General features: G+C 50.5%; 1 protein-coding gene across 9 annotated transcripts in view; it reads right to left on the bottom strand.

The window, feature by feature from the left end:
* CYFIP1 (cytoplasmic FMR1 interacting protein 1) overlaps positions 1-15,268 on the bottom strand; it is a 114,003-nt gene that overhangs the window by 40,572 nt on the left and 58,163 nt on the right. For 6 of the 9 annotated variants that reach the window (XM_033224765.1, XM_033224603.1, XM_033224683.1 and 3 more), the window contains 8 exons: positions 11,530-11,696; positions 10,648-10,795; positions 9,327-9,879; positions 7,541-7,697; positions 4,736-4,832; positions 3,143-3,219; positions 2,928-3,036; positions 1,270-1,389 (listed from right to left, as the gene is read on the bottom strand). In XM_033224765.1, coding sequence (XP_033080656.1) covers positions 1,270-1,389; positions 2,928-3,036; positions 3,143-3,219; positions 4,736-4,832; positions 7,541-7,697; positions 9,327-9,879; positions 10,648-10,795; positions 11,530-11,696 — 1,428 coding nt within the window. The remainder of the gene's footprint in view (positions 1-1,269; positions 1,390-2,927; positions 3,037-3,142; positions 3,220-4,735; positions 4,833-7,540; positions 7,698-9,326; positions 9,880-10,647; positions 10,796-11,529; positions 11,697-15,268) is intronic. The other 3 variants (XM_033225033.1, XM_033224856.1, XM_033224942.1) reach the window with 2 other exon arrangements.

Here is a 15,268-nt window from a genome sequence, read left to right as displayed (position 1 = left end):
TCTCACCTTCCGTGATGCCACGCTCTCTCTCACCTTCCGTGATGCCACGCTCTCTCTCATCTTCCGTGATGCCACGCTCTCTCTCACCTTCCGTGATGCCACACTCTCTCTCATCTTCCGTGATGCCACACGCTCTCTCACCTCCTCTAACACTCCGGTGACACGTTAGGTCTTTCCACTGTTTTCCACTTTCTTACGCTCTTTTCTGTTACATCCATTTTCACTTTTCTCTGTTCCCCAGTTCAGATGTTTTTAATGCCTGTTTTCCTGTTCCTTAGTCTTGCCCCTTCCTGTGTTCAAATTCTGACAGAGACACAGGGAAAAACGGCAGAGACAGAGGCGGGTCTAACCTGCAGCTCCCACTCCGACGAACAGAGCAGTGAGTGAAGACTCACACTGCAAACTCTGGCTTCAAGGAATTCCACAGGGACATAACAGGAAAGCCAGGAGAATCCACGGACCCTCTGAAGGAAGCGGCTTGCTCTGCAGGCTCCGGGAGGCAGCCGAAAAATGGCTGAGGGCCCAGAGAGGGTGAGGAGGGAACGCTGGCCCTGAACACACATCCTCACTGGGAAACCTGAAGGTCCAGGTAACAGGAGAAGGATTAGACCTTACCTGGAGCTGAGATGAACTGAGCCGAGTGAAATGTAGGGGTAGAGGAATTAGCAGGAAGGGTCTTGTGGGCTCTCTCGGTCCCTAAACAAGACATTTCTTTTTTTTCTTGAAACGGCGTCTTGCTGTGTCTCCCAGGCTGGAGTGCAGTGGCGTGATCTCGGCTCACTGCAACCTCCGCCTCCTGGATTCAAGCAACTCTCCTGCCTCAGCTTCCCGAGTAGCTGGGAATACAGGTGCCCACGACCACGCCCAGCTAATTTTTGTAGTTTTAGTAGAGATGGGGTTTCATTATGCTGGCCAAGGTGGTCTCGAACTCCACAGCCCAAATGATCCACCTGCCTCAGCCTCCCAAAGTGCTGGGATTACAGGCATGAGCCACCACACTGGTCAAAGTCAAACATTTTTATCTCCTAGCTCGTTAATACTAAAATGTAAACATGTTATTAAGCGGTGTGCTACCTTTTGCCATAGTTAACGATTCAAGACTGGGGTTATGTGTTCGTTAAAATCGATTTAGCATTGTGAACATGAGTGTAGATGCTGCAAAAGAGGCTTGGCATAGGCCATGCTCAGTGAGTGCATCTCTATTATCTATACAAGAACTGGACCTACCCTTAGTCCAATTTATCAATAGGGCAAAGTAAAATTACTTACAACTATGGAGGTCAAATCCTCACTTTCAAATCGTCCAATCGCCAGTTCCAGGGACTTACACACGGCTGCTGAGACACGCTGCGTGATCAGACGATTGAGGTCTATTGACCTGCCGAGGAGCTGGCGTACACAGGGAAGGACGGCAGGGAAAGAGTGGACATGAGCAGCTCAAAAACAACAAAAGCCTCCCCAGAGACCCTGGAGAAGCCGGTCTGTCAATAACAACACCCTTTACAAGCATGTTCAGGACCCGTTCAGGACCCATCTCCCTGCAGACACGGCAGCCTGTATGTGTCTTTCTACAGGTGTTATGATGATAAATAAGAGTAAATTATTCCCTATTTCAACATACTAGGAACATATTCATACTTAAGTGTTGTTCTGACAACGTAAAAATATGACAAAGCCCTGGTGAAAAATGTCCAAAAACGTGCATGGTGATTATCGGTGTACAGAGAGTAGAATTAAGTGCAATTTTGTTTTACAGTTTTCCACATTTTACTAGTTTTGTGTGTGCGATGTAACATCACTTTTAACTATTTTTCTTTTTTTAATGTTTTGCGTATGCAGTAAGGGTACATATTTATGGGGTACATGACATGTTTTGATACAGGCATGCAATGTGTATCATTGTTTTAAAAGCTGTAAAAAATAAGCACCGTATATCTTTAAATTCTTTCTGCTGGCCAGGAGAAAGTTTTCTCTGATATTCTGAGCTGATGAGTGCTTCTCACCATTCCTTTATTTATTTACTTTTATTTTTATTTTTTTGAGACACAGTCTCGCTCTGTCGCCCAGGCTGGAGGGCAGTGGTGCGATCTCGGCTCACTGCAAGCTCCACCTCCCGGGTTCACACCATTCTCCTGCCTCAGCCTCCTGAGTCGCTGGGACTACAGGCACCCGCCACCTCGCCCGGCTCATTTTTTGTATTTTTAGTAGAGATGGGGTTTCACTGTTAGCCAGGATGGTCTTGATTTCCTGACTTCGTGATCTGCCCGCCTTGGCCTCCCAAAGTGCTGGGATTATAGGGGTGAGCCACCACGCCCGGCCTTCGTTCTTTTTAAGCTCTGGCTTTTGGGCTCCTGGAGAAGGGCTGACCGCTCCAGGCTATGCCGCCCCCAGGAGCCGCAGGGCAGGTCCAGAACGCTGCAGGTGCTCCCTGAGTGTGAGGTGACCCAGCAGAAAGGGCGTGTCTTTCAATGCCTAATAATTTATAAGGACGTTCACAGTCACAAGGCCTGCTGATATCTAGTAAAATCTAGTTAGCTATAAGAAATTTCAATTTTTCTTTCTTTTTTTTTTTTTTTGAGATGGCTCTGTCTCAAAAAACTTTGTCGCCCAGGCTGAAGTGCAGTGGTGCAATCTCAGCTCACTGCAACCTCCACCTCCCGGGTTCAGGTGATTCTCCTGCCTCAGCATCCCAGAGCAGCTGGGACTATAGGCTTGCACCACCACGCCCAGCTAATTTTTGTATTTTTAGTAGAGCCACGGTTTTGCCACGTTGGACAGGCTGGTCTCGAACTCCTGACCTCAGGTGATCTGCCCACCTTGGCCTCCCAAAGTGTTGGGATTACAGGCATGAGCCACTGCACCCAGCTGAAAACTCAGTCTTTCCAACGCATACTCTACGTCTTCACCACTGCCCGGCCCCAGCTCACCTGCACATGCCTTTGCTTCAGCAGCGTTTCGTAGCGGTTAGACGGTGGGAGGTGGATCGTGGCTCCCTGATTCTTGCATTCTGATCGTAACCGTTTATCAAGAAGCAAACTAGTACAGAAAGAAGACAAAGTTTTTCATACACTACAAATTGTAATAGGAATGTCAGATCAAATTATGAAACGTTTTGTATCAAAATCACACACCAGATACTCACCTTCCCGCCATAACCTTATAATATGCAAATATCTGGTCTGCTAGCTTGTAAACAAATTGGTCAAAACATAGATTCACCTGAAGAAAAAGAAAGCACATGTTATAGTGTGATTCCCTAAAGCAAGATCAAATAACAAGGTGAAAAACAAAATGTTTCGTTAAGGCAACTGAGGCTTTTTTGTTTTTTTGAGATAAAAGTCCTGCTCTGTCACCCAGGCTGGGGTGCAGCGGTGCGATCTCAGCTCACTGCAAGCTCTGCCTCCCAGCTTCAAGTGATTTTCCTGCCTCAGCCTCCTGAGTAGCTGGGATTACAGGTGCCCAGCAACATGCTGGGCTAATTTTTTGTATTTTTAGTAGAGACAAGGTTTTACCATGCTGGTCAGGCTGGTCTTGAATTCGTGATCTCACGTGATCCACCTGCCTCGGCTTCCCAAAGTGCCATGATTGCAAGTGTGAGCCACTGCACCCGGCCTGAGGCTCTTATTAGGAAAAAGAAACTAGGCCAGGCGTGGTGGCTCACACCTGTAATCCCAGCACTTCGCAAGGCCGAGGTGGGCAAATCACTTACGGTCAGGAGTTCACCAGCCCAGCCAACATGGCAAAACCCCATCTCTACTAAAAATACAAAAAATTAGCCTGGTGTGGTGGCACACACCTGTGGTCCCAGCTACTAGGGAGGCTAAGCACGAGAATCGCTTGAACTCGAGAAGCGGAGGTTACAGTGACCCAGATCGCACCACCGCACTCCAGCCTGGGCTACAGAGCGAGACTCCACCTCAAAAAATGAAAAAGAAACTAATCTTCCTGTCGAACAACAGCACAGTAAATAAGCTGCGGTGTGGCCAGGAGTGACCAGCACACAGCCACAGAAAACCAGGCTAGAGCCAGTCTTACTGAGGGAGAAAAACATTCCCATTCTCTGAAATGCAAGAGAGAATCAACAAGTCTCTCTTCACCGTGTGCAGTGACCACAAGGCGCTACTGAGCACTGCACGTGGGTGCCTGCCTGGGACAGCTCCACCTACTGTGCACTCCAGGAGACACCACTGAGGGCCGCCCCTGGGCCTTCCCTGGAGCAAAGCGGCTGTTCTAGGTGTGCAATTGGTCAGGAGACACCCCCAAAAGACCCTTACGTGCAGATGGGACTAGTACTACCTCCTGGAACTGTGAGGAGAACACCTGTGCTTGGTGGCAAGCGGGACCCAGGACCTAGGGTGCACGGCCAACAGGGTCAAGAAGGGCATCTGCCCTCCAGCCATCCTGCAGGGCTGGGGACCTGTGGCATCTCCCTGAAGCACCATTTTCAGGTGGTCTTTGTGAGAAGGCAGAGGCGGCGACGTGGAGAATAAGGTCCCTGAAGCACCATTTTCAGGTGGTCTTTGTGAGAGGGCAGAGGCGGCGACGTGGAGAATAAGGTTCATCACCCCGCACTGAGCGCGGCAGCAGACCCACAGAGGAAGGGCTTGCTCCCACATGCTCGCTTCTCGGTTTACGTTGTCTTATGTTTTAGGGAACGTTTAATATTTGGAAGAAAAAATGAGAAAGGAGATTTAATTGAGAGAAATGAACAGAAACGAAGCTGCATGGGCCTCACCTCGGCCTCGATTTCGTCGTAGAGGAACTGCTTGTTGAACCTGGTGAGCGCGTAGTGGGCGCTGTCATTGTACAGGTCCAGGGAGTAGAGCACATACCTGCAGAGGACACAGCAGTCACCAGCAGCCTCCGCCCCGCACTTGCAGCTCCGATGGCCTCCCCCCACCTCAGAAACTCAACTCCACTTTTCACCTCTCACGTAAGGAAAAACAATTTTCACTCCAAACATCACACAGTACTCCTGTGAAAGCCCCTGGTGGCTGCGCCTGAGGTGGCTGCCACACCCACCAGGCTGTGAGGACACCTGGGGACAGCACACACCCACTCAAGGCCACACACGGTCAAGGGCCTCCACCTGCCTGCATCTTCTCCCTTAGCAGACTTTAAAATATTTCACTACAAGTACATAGCGTTTCCTTTTTAACAACAAGAAAATTGAGATTTTTTTAATTTCAAGAATGAACTCCAAGGGCCAGGCTTGGTGGCTCACGGCTGTAATCCCAGCACTTTGTGGAGCTGAGGTGTGCGGATCACGAGGTCAGGAGATCGAGACCAGGTGGGCAATATGGCAAGACACTGTCTCTAACAAAACTACAAAAAACTATCTGGGTGTGATGGTGCATGCCTGTAGTCCCAGCTACTTGGGAGGCTGAGCATAGAAGGATCACTTGAGCCTGAGAGGTCGAGGCTGCAATGAACTGAGATCATGCCACCGCACTCTAGCCTGCGTGACAGAGTGAGACTCTATCCAAAAAAAAAGATAGAGAATGAACTCCAGCACTTTAGGTGGACCAGGCAGGAAGGTAACATGAGGCCAGGAGTTTGAGACCAGGTTGGACAACACTGCAAGACCCCATCTCCACGAAACACAAAACAATTAGCCAGGTGTGATGGTGCATGCCTGTAGTCCCAGCTACTCAGGAGGCTGAGGCAGGAGGATCGCCTGAGCCTGGAAGGTTGAAGCTGCAGTGAGCTGTCTTCGCACCACTGCACTCCAGCCTTGGCAATAAAGCAAGACCTTGTCTCTGTTGGGAGCGGGGAGGGGGACAAATGAACTGACTGGAAAAGAACAAAGGTGGTCAGGTGCGGTGGCTCATGCCTGTAATCCCAGCACTTTGGGAGGTCAAGGTGGGCAGATCACTTGAGGTCGGGAGTTTGAGACCAGCCTGGCCAACGTGATGAAACTCATCTCTACTAAAAATACAAAAATTAGCCAGGCGTGGTGGCTCGTGCCTGTAGTCCTAGTTACTTGGGATGCTGAGGCTGAAGAATTGCTTGAACCTGGGAGGCGGAGGTTGTAGTGAACTGAGATTGTGCCACTGCACTCCAGCCTGGGCAACAGAGCAAGGCTTGCCTCAAAAAAAAGAAAAAAGAAAAAATTACACTGACGGAAATACATAGATAGCATTAAACATTTAAAAACAAAACCAAAGATGAAGATCCTGGATCCCACAGCTGACCAGGAGCATGTCCATCATGGGCCCATGGTTGAAGGCCTGTCTCCTACTGCCTCATATCTGGACAAAGGCCATGGCCAGGGGCAAGGAGGCGCATGCCTGAAAGAGGCCTCCGAGCTGGTTCCAGCTCCTCACGCCACCCCAATGCTGTGGAACGAGCCATCAGAGACTCTGCCCACACAGATGGCATGGCCATGCCACAGCCACAGAGAGTGACTGTCCTCATCATCTCCTGGGCACCACGAGGGATGTGTGAGGACTGACACACGAGGAACTCAGGGGCTTCCCACTCATGGTGCTCAGAAGACGGACCCGCTGGGCAGCTCCCCAGTCGCCCACCATGAGACACACCCTTTTCCAAACACTTTCCCTTCCATGGACTTCATATTTTGAAAGACTGACCCTTCCATCTAGGTCCAGAGTCCCCACCCCCAAAACAAAGCTGTTCCATCAATACCTCCTTTCCCCACTTTACCTGGGTCAGAGGCTGTCACACACGAGGCCGGCCACAGGATCCCCACATGGCAGCTCCCGGGCATGGCCACCTCACAGGGCCTGCACTACAAAGGCCTGGGGAAGGTCCAGGTTCATCCATCTCCCTGATCTAGGCCGAGTCCCCGGGTCCCAGCCAGCACCCATGCAAAGGACGAACGTGACTGGTTCTTGTGCCTGAGCTCTCAGTTCCAGTCTGACGCCAAGAAACTGGTTAGTTACTTGCATTAATCTCTAAAGTTTTACCCCAGGAAACATGACCTTTTTTTTTTTTTTTTTTGGAGACAAGGTCTTGCTACGTGGCCAGGCTAGAATGCAGTGGTGCAATCCATAGCTCACTGCAGCCACAAACTTCTGTGGTAAAGGAATCCTCCTGCAACAGCCAGCACACCAGGATAAGTTTTCTCAATTTTTTTTTTTTTTTTGGGAGGGAGTCTTGCTCTGTCACCAGGCTGGAGTGCAGTGGCGCGATCTCAGCTCACTGCAAGCTCCGCCTCCCGGGTTCACGCCATTCTGCTGTCTCAGCCTCCCGAGCAGCTGGGACTACAGGCGCCCGCCGCCACGCCCGGCTAGTGTTTTTGTATTTTTAGTACAAAACACGGGGTTTCACCGTGTGAGCCAGGATGGTCTCGATCTCCTGCCCTCGTAATCTGCCTGCCTCGGCCTCCCAAAGTGCTGGGATTACAGGTGTGAGCCACTGCGCCCGGTCTTCCTATTTTTGTAGAGATTGGGGTCTTGCTATTTTGTGCAGGCCCAGAAACGTGATTTCAAATGAAACAGTCCCATCCTCCTCCACCTCTTTTGAGACCCCTGGTCACCACACACAAAGGCTGGAGACCCGCCCGGAGGACACGCACTCCATCATGGACGCCTCCTTGGTCTCCAGGATGTGGTCCGTCAGGATCCAGGGCATTGACATCTCAATGGGGAACTGGATCCTCCTGCCCATGGTCAGCTCCAGGAAGAACTCTCGGAACCACAGCTGCGAAAGGTCACAGCACTGCTGCAGCGTTTCTGGGAGGGTTCAAACACCACCACGTTATATCCCGCAAGCAAAAGAAAAACCTTTAGCAGAGATGACACAAGGGGCTATGTGTTGGGTGCCTGCTCCTTCTCACTCAGCCCCAAGCCATGCAGCATGGACAGGAGTGGGGCAGGTCACCGGGGCCTTGCACTAGGGACAGGGCCAGCTGGGCATGGCTGCAGGTAAAGCCACCTCACCAACCCTGTTAGCCCTCCAGTGGGATCCAGGAGAAAGTGACTTTTTTTTTTTTTTTTTAAAGACAGAGTCTCTCTCACTCTGTCACCCAGGCTGGAAGGCAATGGCATGATCACAGCTCACTGCAGCCTTCAACTCCTGGGCTCAAGCCATCCTCCTGCCTCAGCCTCCAGAGTAGCTGAGAACACAGGCATGTGCCACCAAACCTAGCTGATTTTTGTATTTTTTGTAGGGATGGGGGTCTCGTCATGTTGCCCAGGGTGGTCTCAAACTCCCGGCTTCAAGTGATTCTCCTGCCTTGGCTTTCCAAAGGGTTAGGATTAACAGGTGTGAACCACTGTGTTTTACCTAAAAATGCTCTTTTCAAAATGAGACATAAAAACAGGACTTCTGGCTGGGCACAGTGGCTCATGCCAGTAAACCTAGCACTTTGGGAGGCTGAGGCGGGTGGATCACAAGGTCAGGAGATCGAGACCAGCCTGGCCAACATGGTGAAACCCCGTCTCTACCAAAAATACAAAATTAGCCGGGCGCAGTGGCGGGCGCCTGTAATCCCAGATACTCGGGAGGCTGAGGGAGGAGAATCTCTTGAACCTGGGAGGCAGAGGTTGCAATGAGCTGAGACCGCCCCACTGTACTCTAGCCTGGGCGACAGAGCAAGACTTCATCTCAAAAAACAAAAAAACAAAAAACGAAACAAAAAAACAAACAGGACTTCTTTACTTTTGCTTAGGATAAAAACCAATGTCCAGGCTGCAGCATTAGAGGCACCCTCAGGGAGGTCTGGCTAATACAAAAATGAGACAGATTAGAAGAGCCCATGCTCGAACTCCATCCTTTCATGGAGTTAACAGCAAAAATGGTACGATTTCCTCCAATACCTGCAGCACCCCAGCCAAGACAGCAGGGTTCCTGTTCTGAGCAAGAGGTGGACACGGACGACTCGATGAGGACATGGGGCAGACACACGGAGGGCAGAGAGCGCACCCACCGGTGGCCAGTCAAGGTGGCCGGTCAAGGTGGCCGGGCGTCACCCAGGATAGGCTTGCCTGGCACAGGGCACCTGCTACCTTCTCCCACGTCATGGACTGCGGGGGCCATTTCTGGTATTTATCAATGCCTGTGTCTCAACTCAGGCACCACATTACATTCGCCCGTGTTTCTGACTCCACACGGGTTGAAAAGATTTTCTGTTCATGTCGCAGGGCCAGCCCAGGCTCCTCGGCTCATACCCTTGTAGGGGCCACACCCTGTGGAGCGAGCTCAGGCCAGGGACGTGCAGCTGCCGCCACAGAGGGCAGGACGAGTCACCGTCTGGGTGCACCAAGGGACGGGGCGGGGGTGGTCAGGCAGGCGGAAGCACTAGACGGTGTTAGTGGTGTTAGGACATGCCGGGCCGGATGCTGGTCAGCAGTATCTCTTACCACTGAAATTTATCAAGTGAGTGTAGAAGAATGACTCTCGATGAAATTTTTCTATGTCCAATATGGTGGGCCCCTCAAGGCTACTTCTCAAGGTTTTCTTGGAACCACTTTTGTCTGCAATGAGGGACTCTAGCATGGTTCTCACCATGTAAAGCTGGATTATCCAAGGAAACATTTGTGGGGGAGAAAATATACACGGTACATTAGTTACGCCAAACTCAGAAAGCCCACAAGAGAAGGACTGCTCTGCTATGCCCTGGCCGGGAGGGCCCCGCACCAGCTCCCCAGGGGGTCCGGGCGCCTGTCTACGCGGCCACGTTGCTGCTGCTTCGGGGAAAGAACAGCTCGCAGCATAGCCGCTCGCCTCTGTGCCACAAACGTCAAGAGAAACAAATGATGTCTTACCACCAAAGGTTAAAAGGGGTAGGTAGGTGCACGACTGCCTCAGAAACGTGTTAACCGCATGCAAGAGCCTCTCCATGCCCAGAGACTTGAGCTGCCTGAGCAGCTCGGCAGAGCCCAAGGACTCGGCCATGGTGCGCACCAGGTAGAGCTAGACACGGACAGACAGGAGGGAGAGGCAGGAGAGAGACGTTAGTCACGCGACACACACACACCCCAGGCAGGGACACGGGACGCACGCAGAGGGAGGCAGGGAGGGGGGCCGGCACCACGCGCAGGCCGAGGGCCGTCCCCCTGACCCTCCTGCAGAGCCAGCAGCGAGCACTGCTGGTGACTTTCCGGAAGAGTGGCAGAAGAGATTAAAAGCCTCCAGCAGGGATGAGGGAGAACACCAGCCCCAGGACGGAGGGCAGGCGCAGCGTGTGGATTAAACCGGGTGTGAACGTCCTGAGAAGCACCTCGGGGAGGCCTGAACACACCAGGAGACAGGACAGTGGGCAGCTCAGGACACGGCAAGAGGACACGCAAGCAGCACCTCAGTTTCCCACGCCCCATCTGTAGGAGGGTCATTTGCAGACCCAACGTGAAGATTATAGACATTCAAACACCCATCGAGAAACACAGAACGAATACGGACACGTGGACGTGTGCCCACGTTTTTGGGACGGGAGTTGAAATGGAGTCAGAATCCTTCTTAGTGCACGTGACACATCTGACAATCAAGGCACGACTCGCTCACGCTCCCGACTCACTTGGGTAGGAAACAGAGAAGCAGCAGAAACCACAGGCGCGCGCCGCTTTCCCTGCCTGAGTGGGCAGCGGGGACCTCAGTTAACCCCTGCCTCACCAGCCCCACCCACTCGCAGCTCAGGGTGGGTCCCCAGGGAGAGAGCGCAAGCGGGGCTCAAGGGACGAGAACCTGGGTGCTGGAGGGTCCCACGGCGCGGCGTGGCACTTTTATGTCGAAGCCACTCTTAGGGTCCTTCTCACCCCGCAAGGCTGGGTCATTGAAGGGCTCGTGCCCCGTTTCCCAGTCACACACGGTCTTCCTGATGGCCTGCAGGACACTGAACACCCCACCAAGTGATCAGCAAGGCCCGGAGGCCAAGACCCCCAGCCTCCCAATCACACCATCTCCTTGCCCAACTACCAGGCTCTCAGAACAGCCCCCACGAAAAAACAAATTACTCCGGGGCCACGGAGGGATGTGGTAATGGACCGGCCCAACAGGAAAGTTTAAAAGGAGCCTGCCTTCTGGAGAATATCACTGCTCCCAGAAGACTGCCCTGAGCTGCAGTTCGCATCTGTTAGCCCAGGGCAGCAGTGAGGTGGCTCTGAGTCACACTGTGGGCAGGGAGAGGGCAGACCACAGCCTCTGGCCGGAGCAGAGCGGGGTCCCACCTGCCTGCAGCTGGCTGTCCCCAGTAAGCAACAGGGACATGAAGTCACCCACATGACCGGAGCCTGGGCATGTCTCTCGACTGGTTTGGAACACAGCCTCATTAGCAACAGGGCTCCACCGTGCAGAGACCCCCACAGGCACTGTGAGCCTGGGATGAATGCCCCTTGTCCTAGGGTCCTCGGACTCCCCAGACACTCTGCAGTTGACTTACTGTCCATTGTTTGGGTTAGTCATTGGACCTATGCATGACTTTTAGAGGTAATTCACCAAGAGAGCATCTGGAGGTTGAAGATAAATGTATTGAAATCATTTTTGAGAATTTAACGCTCCTGTTGTTTGAACCCGAGTTCATCCAAGGACGTGTGGGCACAGCGGGCACAGGGCGTGGGGAAGGCTGACCTCTGGATGACATTCTTCTTCTTCTTGATGGCCTGCCGCAGCGGCTCCCGGAGGGTCACCTGGGAGAAGTCCTGCAGTGCAGCATAGACGGTGTGCCGGATGGCGTGGTTGAACACACTCTCCATCCTGCCCATCAGCACCTGCAGGCCTTTGATCATGGCGATCACCTGCGGGGACACGGCAACAGGGACGGCCTTCTGAGGGCGGCACCAAGCCTCCTCTGCCTGGCATATGCCAGGGGCTGCTCCTCCTCGCCCACGGCACCTCTCCTACGCCCTCCCGCGTTCCTGCCCTGCAGCTGCCCTGCCCCAAAACGTCTTCTCCAAAGTCGTAGTCAATGGAACTGTGCCGGCATCTGACTCCCAATCAGACCGTGAGCCCCTGGAGGACAGGGATGCATCTGACTCGAAACACGCATCCACCCTGGCACACCCTCCTGTGACAGAATTCAAATAGGAAAGAAGAAAAAGACTCAGGAAAGCAGGCACGATATTAACTAGAAAAAGAAGTTACAAGAGGTTGTAGCCCAAATCCCATATTGTTCACAACAAAGGCACACTGAATTACCATTCACAGAAAAAGCCTGGAAGACTTTGATGGAACATAATTACATGACAAAGAGCTTCCAAAGTAATTCCTGGGACAGAAAAATGGTGCCAGGGCTCATTATTTCCCTGTTTCCAGACAGTAATTTTGTAATTACACTGTGCTTTATTACTTTCTGAATAAACAATTGAAGGGTACAAACCAAGCATGACTTTTACAATTGCATGAGCTTTCTTACTGCTTTTGCAGTTTATAAATATTTATACAGCCAACTTCACGATAGCTATGTGAGACCCAGAAATCTCTCTGAAAGCAGCAAGTGAGGCAGAGCAAGACACACTTACCACAAGTCCACCCTGCCGTGTGGACGCCTGACGTATAAGACACCAAAGCAGAACATCTAATAGCATCAGAGAAACATAATTCTTCTTTTTAGTTTTTAACTAGAATGCTGTACCTAAGACTGATACATCTGGTAAAATCTTAAAAACTCTTCTTCAGCCAGGCACGGTGGCTCACACCTACAATTCTAGCACTTTGGGAGGCTGAGGTGGGAGAATCACTTGAGACCAGAGTTCAAGATCAGCCTGAACAAAACGGCCAGACCCCATCTCTACAAAAAATTTAAAAATTAGCCAGGTGTGGTGGCATGAGCCTGCAGCCCCAGCTACTCAGGCAGCTGAGACGGGAGGATCACTTGAGCCTAGGAGTTTGAGGCTGCAGTGAGCCATGACGATGCCACTGCACTCCAGCCTGGGTGACAGAGCGAGACGCTGTCTCAAAACAAAACAAAAACCCTACTTCAGCATCTGAAAATGCTCTTCAGTCTACAGTAATCATTTCAAAAGGTTTTTTTGTTTTTTGGTTTTTTTTAAAGTTTTTGACAGATTCCTTTTTCGAGACAGGGTCTCGCTCTGTCGCCTAGGCTGGAGTGCAGTGGCATGATCACAGTTCACTGCAGCCTTGACCTCTCAGGATCAATCGATCCTCCTGCCTCAGCCTTCTGGATAACCAGGACTACAGGCAGGCGCCACCATGCTTGGCTAAGCGTATTCTTACTCTTATTAAATCTGTTGGTTTGAAGTTCGCTTACCAAGAACACAAATGTGTTTCCCCAAGACTTCACACAGTCTCCCTCCATCACTTTCTGGGTTTTATTCATCCCTTTTGTGTTCCTCACTATGGCTTTATAAACAGCCTGATTCATGGGTAAATGTAGACGTGTCCGACAAGTACATGAAACATGACTTATGTGATTTTGGTGCTTTTCTTTTTCATAAAATTTTCAGGTGGAAAAGTTGACAGTCTGTTTTTAATTCACCCTTCAATAACGTAAAGAATTTCCAAATAGATTGTTTTCATGTAAGACTCATGGTCTATATGCAATTAAAATAATGAAAATTTTAGAAAGAGAAAAGTCTGGAAGAAAATGTACTCAGCTGCTCAGCGCCATCTCTGTGATTGCACTGCAGGCACTGGGCCTTCCTAATGCCACGCCTGTGTTTTCAGCGTGCTTACTTTGGAAAATTGTTTGATGATTTTATGTTGCTTTTCTAATCAACAAAAAAGAGAAAAAGAAAAGTTCTATTTAAAAAACCAAACGAGGAAAAACCCATTTTAAGTGAACATGACAACACTACATATTCACGCTTACAGGAAGAAGGAAAAGGCAAGTTAACAGTAAGCTGGGAGCTTTAGATGCCTGCATTAGAAAAGTAAAAAGGATAAAAATCATAATACTTACCAAACATTCATCACAAATTACAAACACCAAAATAAACTCCCCTCAAAATAGAAGAAAAAGAACTAAAAGCACCTGGGTGCGGTGGTTCACGCTTGTAATCCCAGCACTTTGGGAGGCCAAGGTGGGCAGATCATGAGGTCAGCAGTTTGAGACCAGCCTGGCCAATATGGTGAAACCCCGTCTCTACTGAAAATACAAAAAGTAGCTGGGTGTGGTGCTGCACACCTGTAGTCCCAGCTACTTGGGAGGCTGAGGCAGGAGAACTGCTTGAACCTGGGAGGTGGAGCTTGCAGTGAGCCAAGATGGTGCCACTGCACTTCAGCCTGAGTGACAGAGCAAGACTCTGTCTCAAAATAAGTAAATAAATAAATAAATGCAACAGTTAATGAAACAGAAAACAAGCGTATAATCAAGGGTGATCAACAAAGACAAAGCTGTTCAGTAAATAAATAATAAAAAATAAAGCTAAAAATAAATGCCCAGCAAGAATAACAAAGAAAAAAGACAGAAGCAGGCCAGGCACGGTGGCTCACTCCTGTAATCTTAGCACTTTGGGAGGCTGAAGAAGGCGGATCACTTGAGGTCAGGAGTTCAAGACCAGACAGGCCAACACGGTGAAACCCCGTATCTACTAAAAATACAAAAATTAGCCAGAAGTAGCTTGAACCCGGGAGGTGGAGATTGCAGTAAGCTAAGATTGTGTGAGATTCTGTCTCAAAAAAAAAAAAAAAAAAAAAAAAGACAGAAGGAGGAATTACCAGCATTAAGAATGAAAAAGGGAACATTAGCAGTTTATAGACAGATTAAGAGACTATGAGAAAATACTCATAGACAGAGGACAGACAGAGTCAGTGGGATAGAATTAAGAGTCCAGAAGTTAACTCACAATTGATTTTCAATCGGGTGCCAAAACAATTCGATGGGGAAAGACCATCTTTCCAACAAACAGTACTGACAACCGGATATGCACATGCGAGAGAATCCAGGTGGACCCGCGAGCAGGAAAGGGTTAATTCAGCAGGCTGGGGAGAGTGAAACTCTGCACATCCCCAAGAAAGCCTATCTTCAGGACTGACTGAGGCCATCCCAGGAACCAGCTCTGAACCTTGGGAGTGTCCTGCCTAGAGAGTATGTTTTTGTGTGCCTGGGACCCAGAGCCTACTGCTGTACCACTCTCACCAGACAGTCTCTGCTAACAAGGTGACTAATGGTGACCTCCTGTGTGTGTTTTGAGGGCCTAGAGTCTGAGTAGCCAAGGTCAGCCACGTGACCGGCCCCCACTAAAAACCCAGGATCCCAAGGCTCTGGGGAGCTGCCCTGGGGAGCCACACTTTGTGTGTGCTGTCACACATCATCGCTGGGAGAAATAAGCGCGTCCCGTGCAATTCCACTAGCAGGGCACAACTACAAGTTTACACCTGGCTTCTCTGGACTCCACCCTTGTGCCTT

This window comes from Trachypithecus francoisi, unplaced genomic scaffold (assembly GCF_009764315.1).
Source record: "Trachypithecus francoisi isolate TF-2019V2 unplaced genomic scaffold, Tfra_2.0 Contig00089, whole genome shotgun sequence".
Lineage (NCBI taxonomy): Eukaryota > Metazoa > Chordata > Mammalia > Primates > Cercopithecidae > Trachypithecus > Trachypithecus francoisi.
Note: the sequence above shows the minus strand (reverse complement) of the source record. Positions and strands in the feature narration are given on the sequence as shown.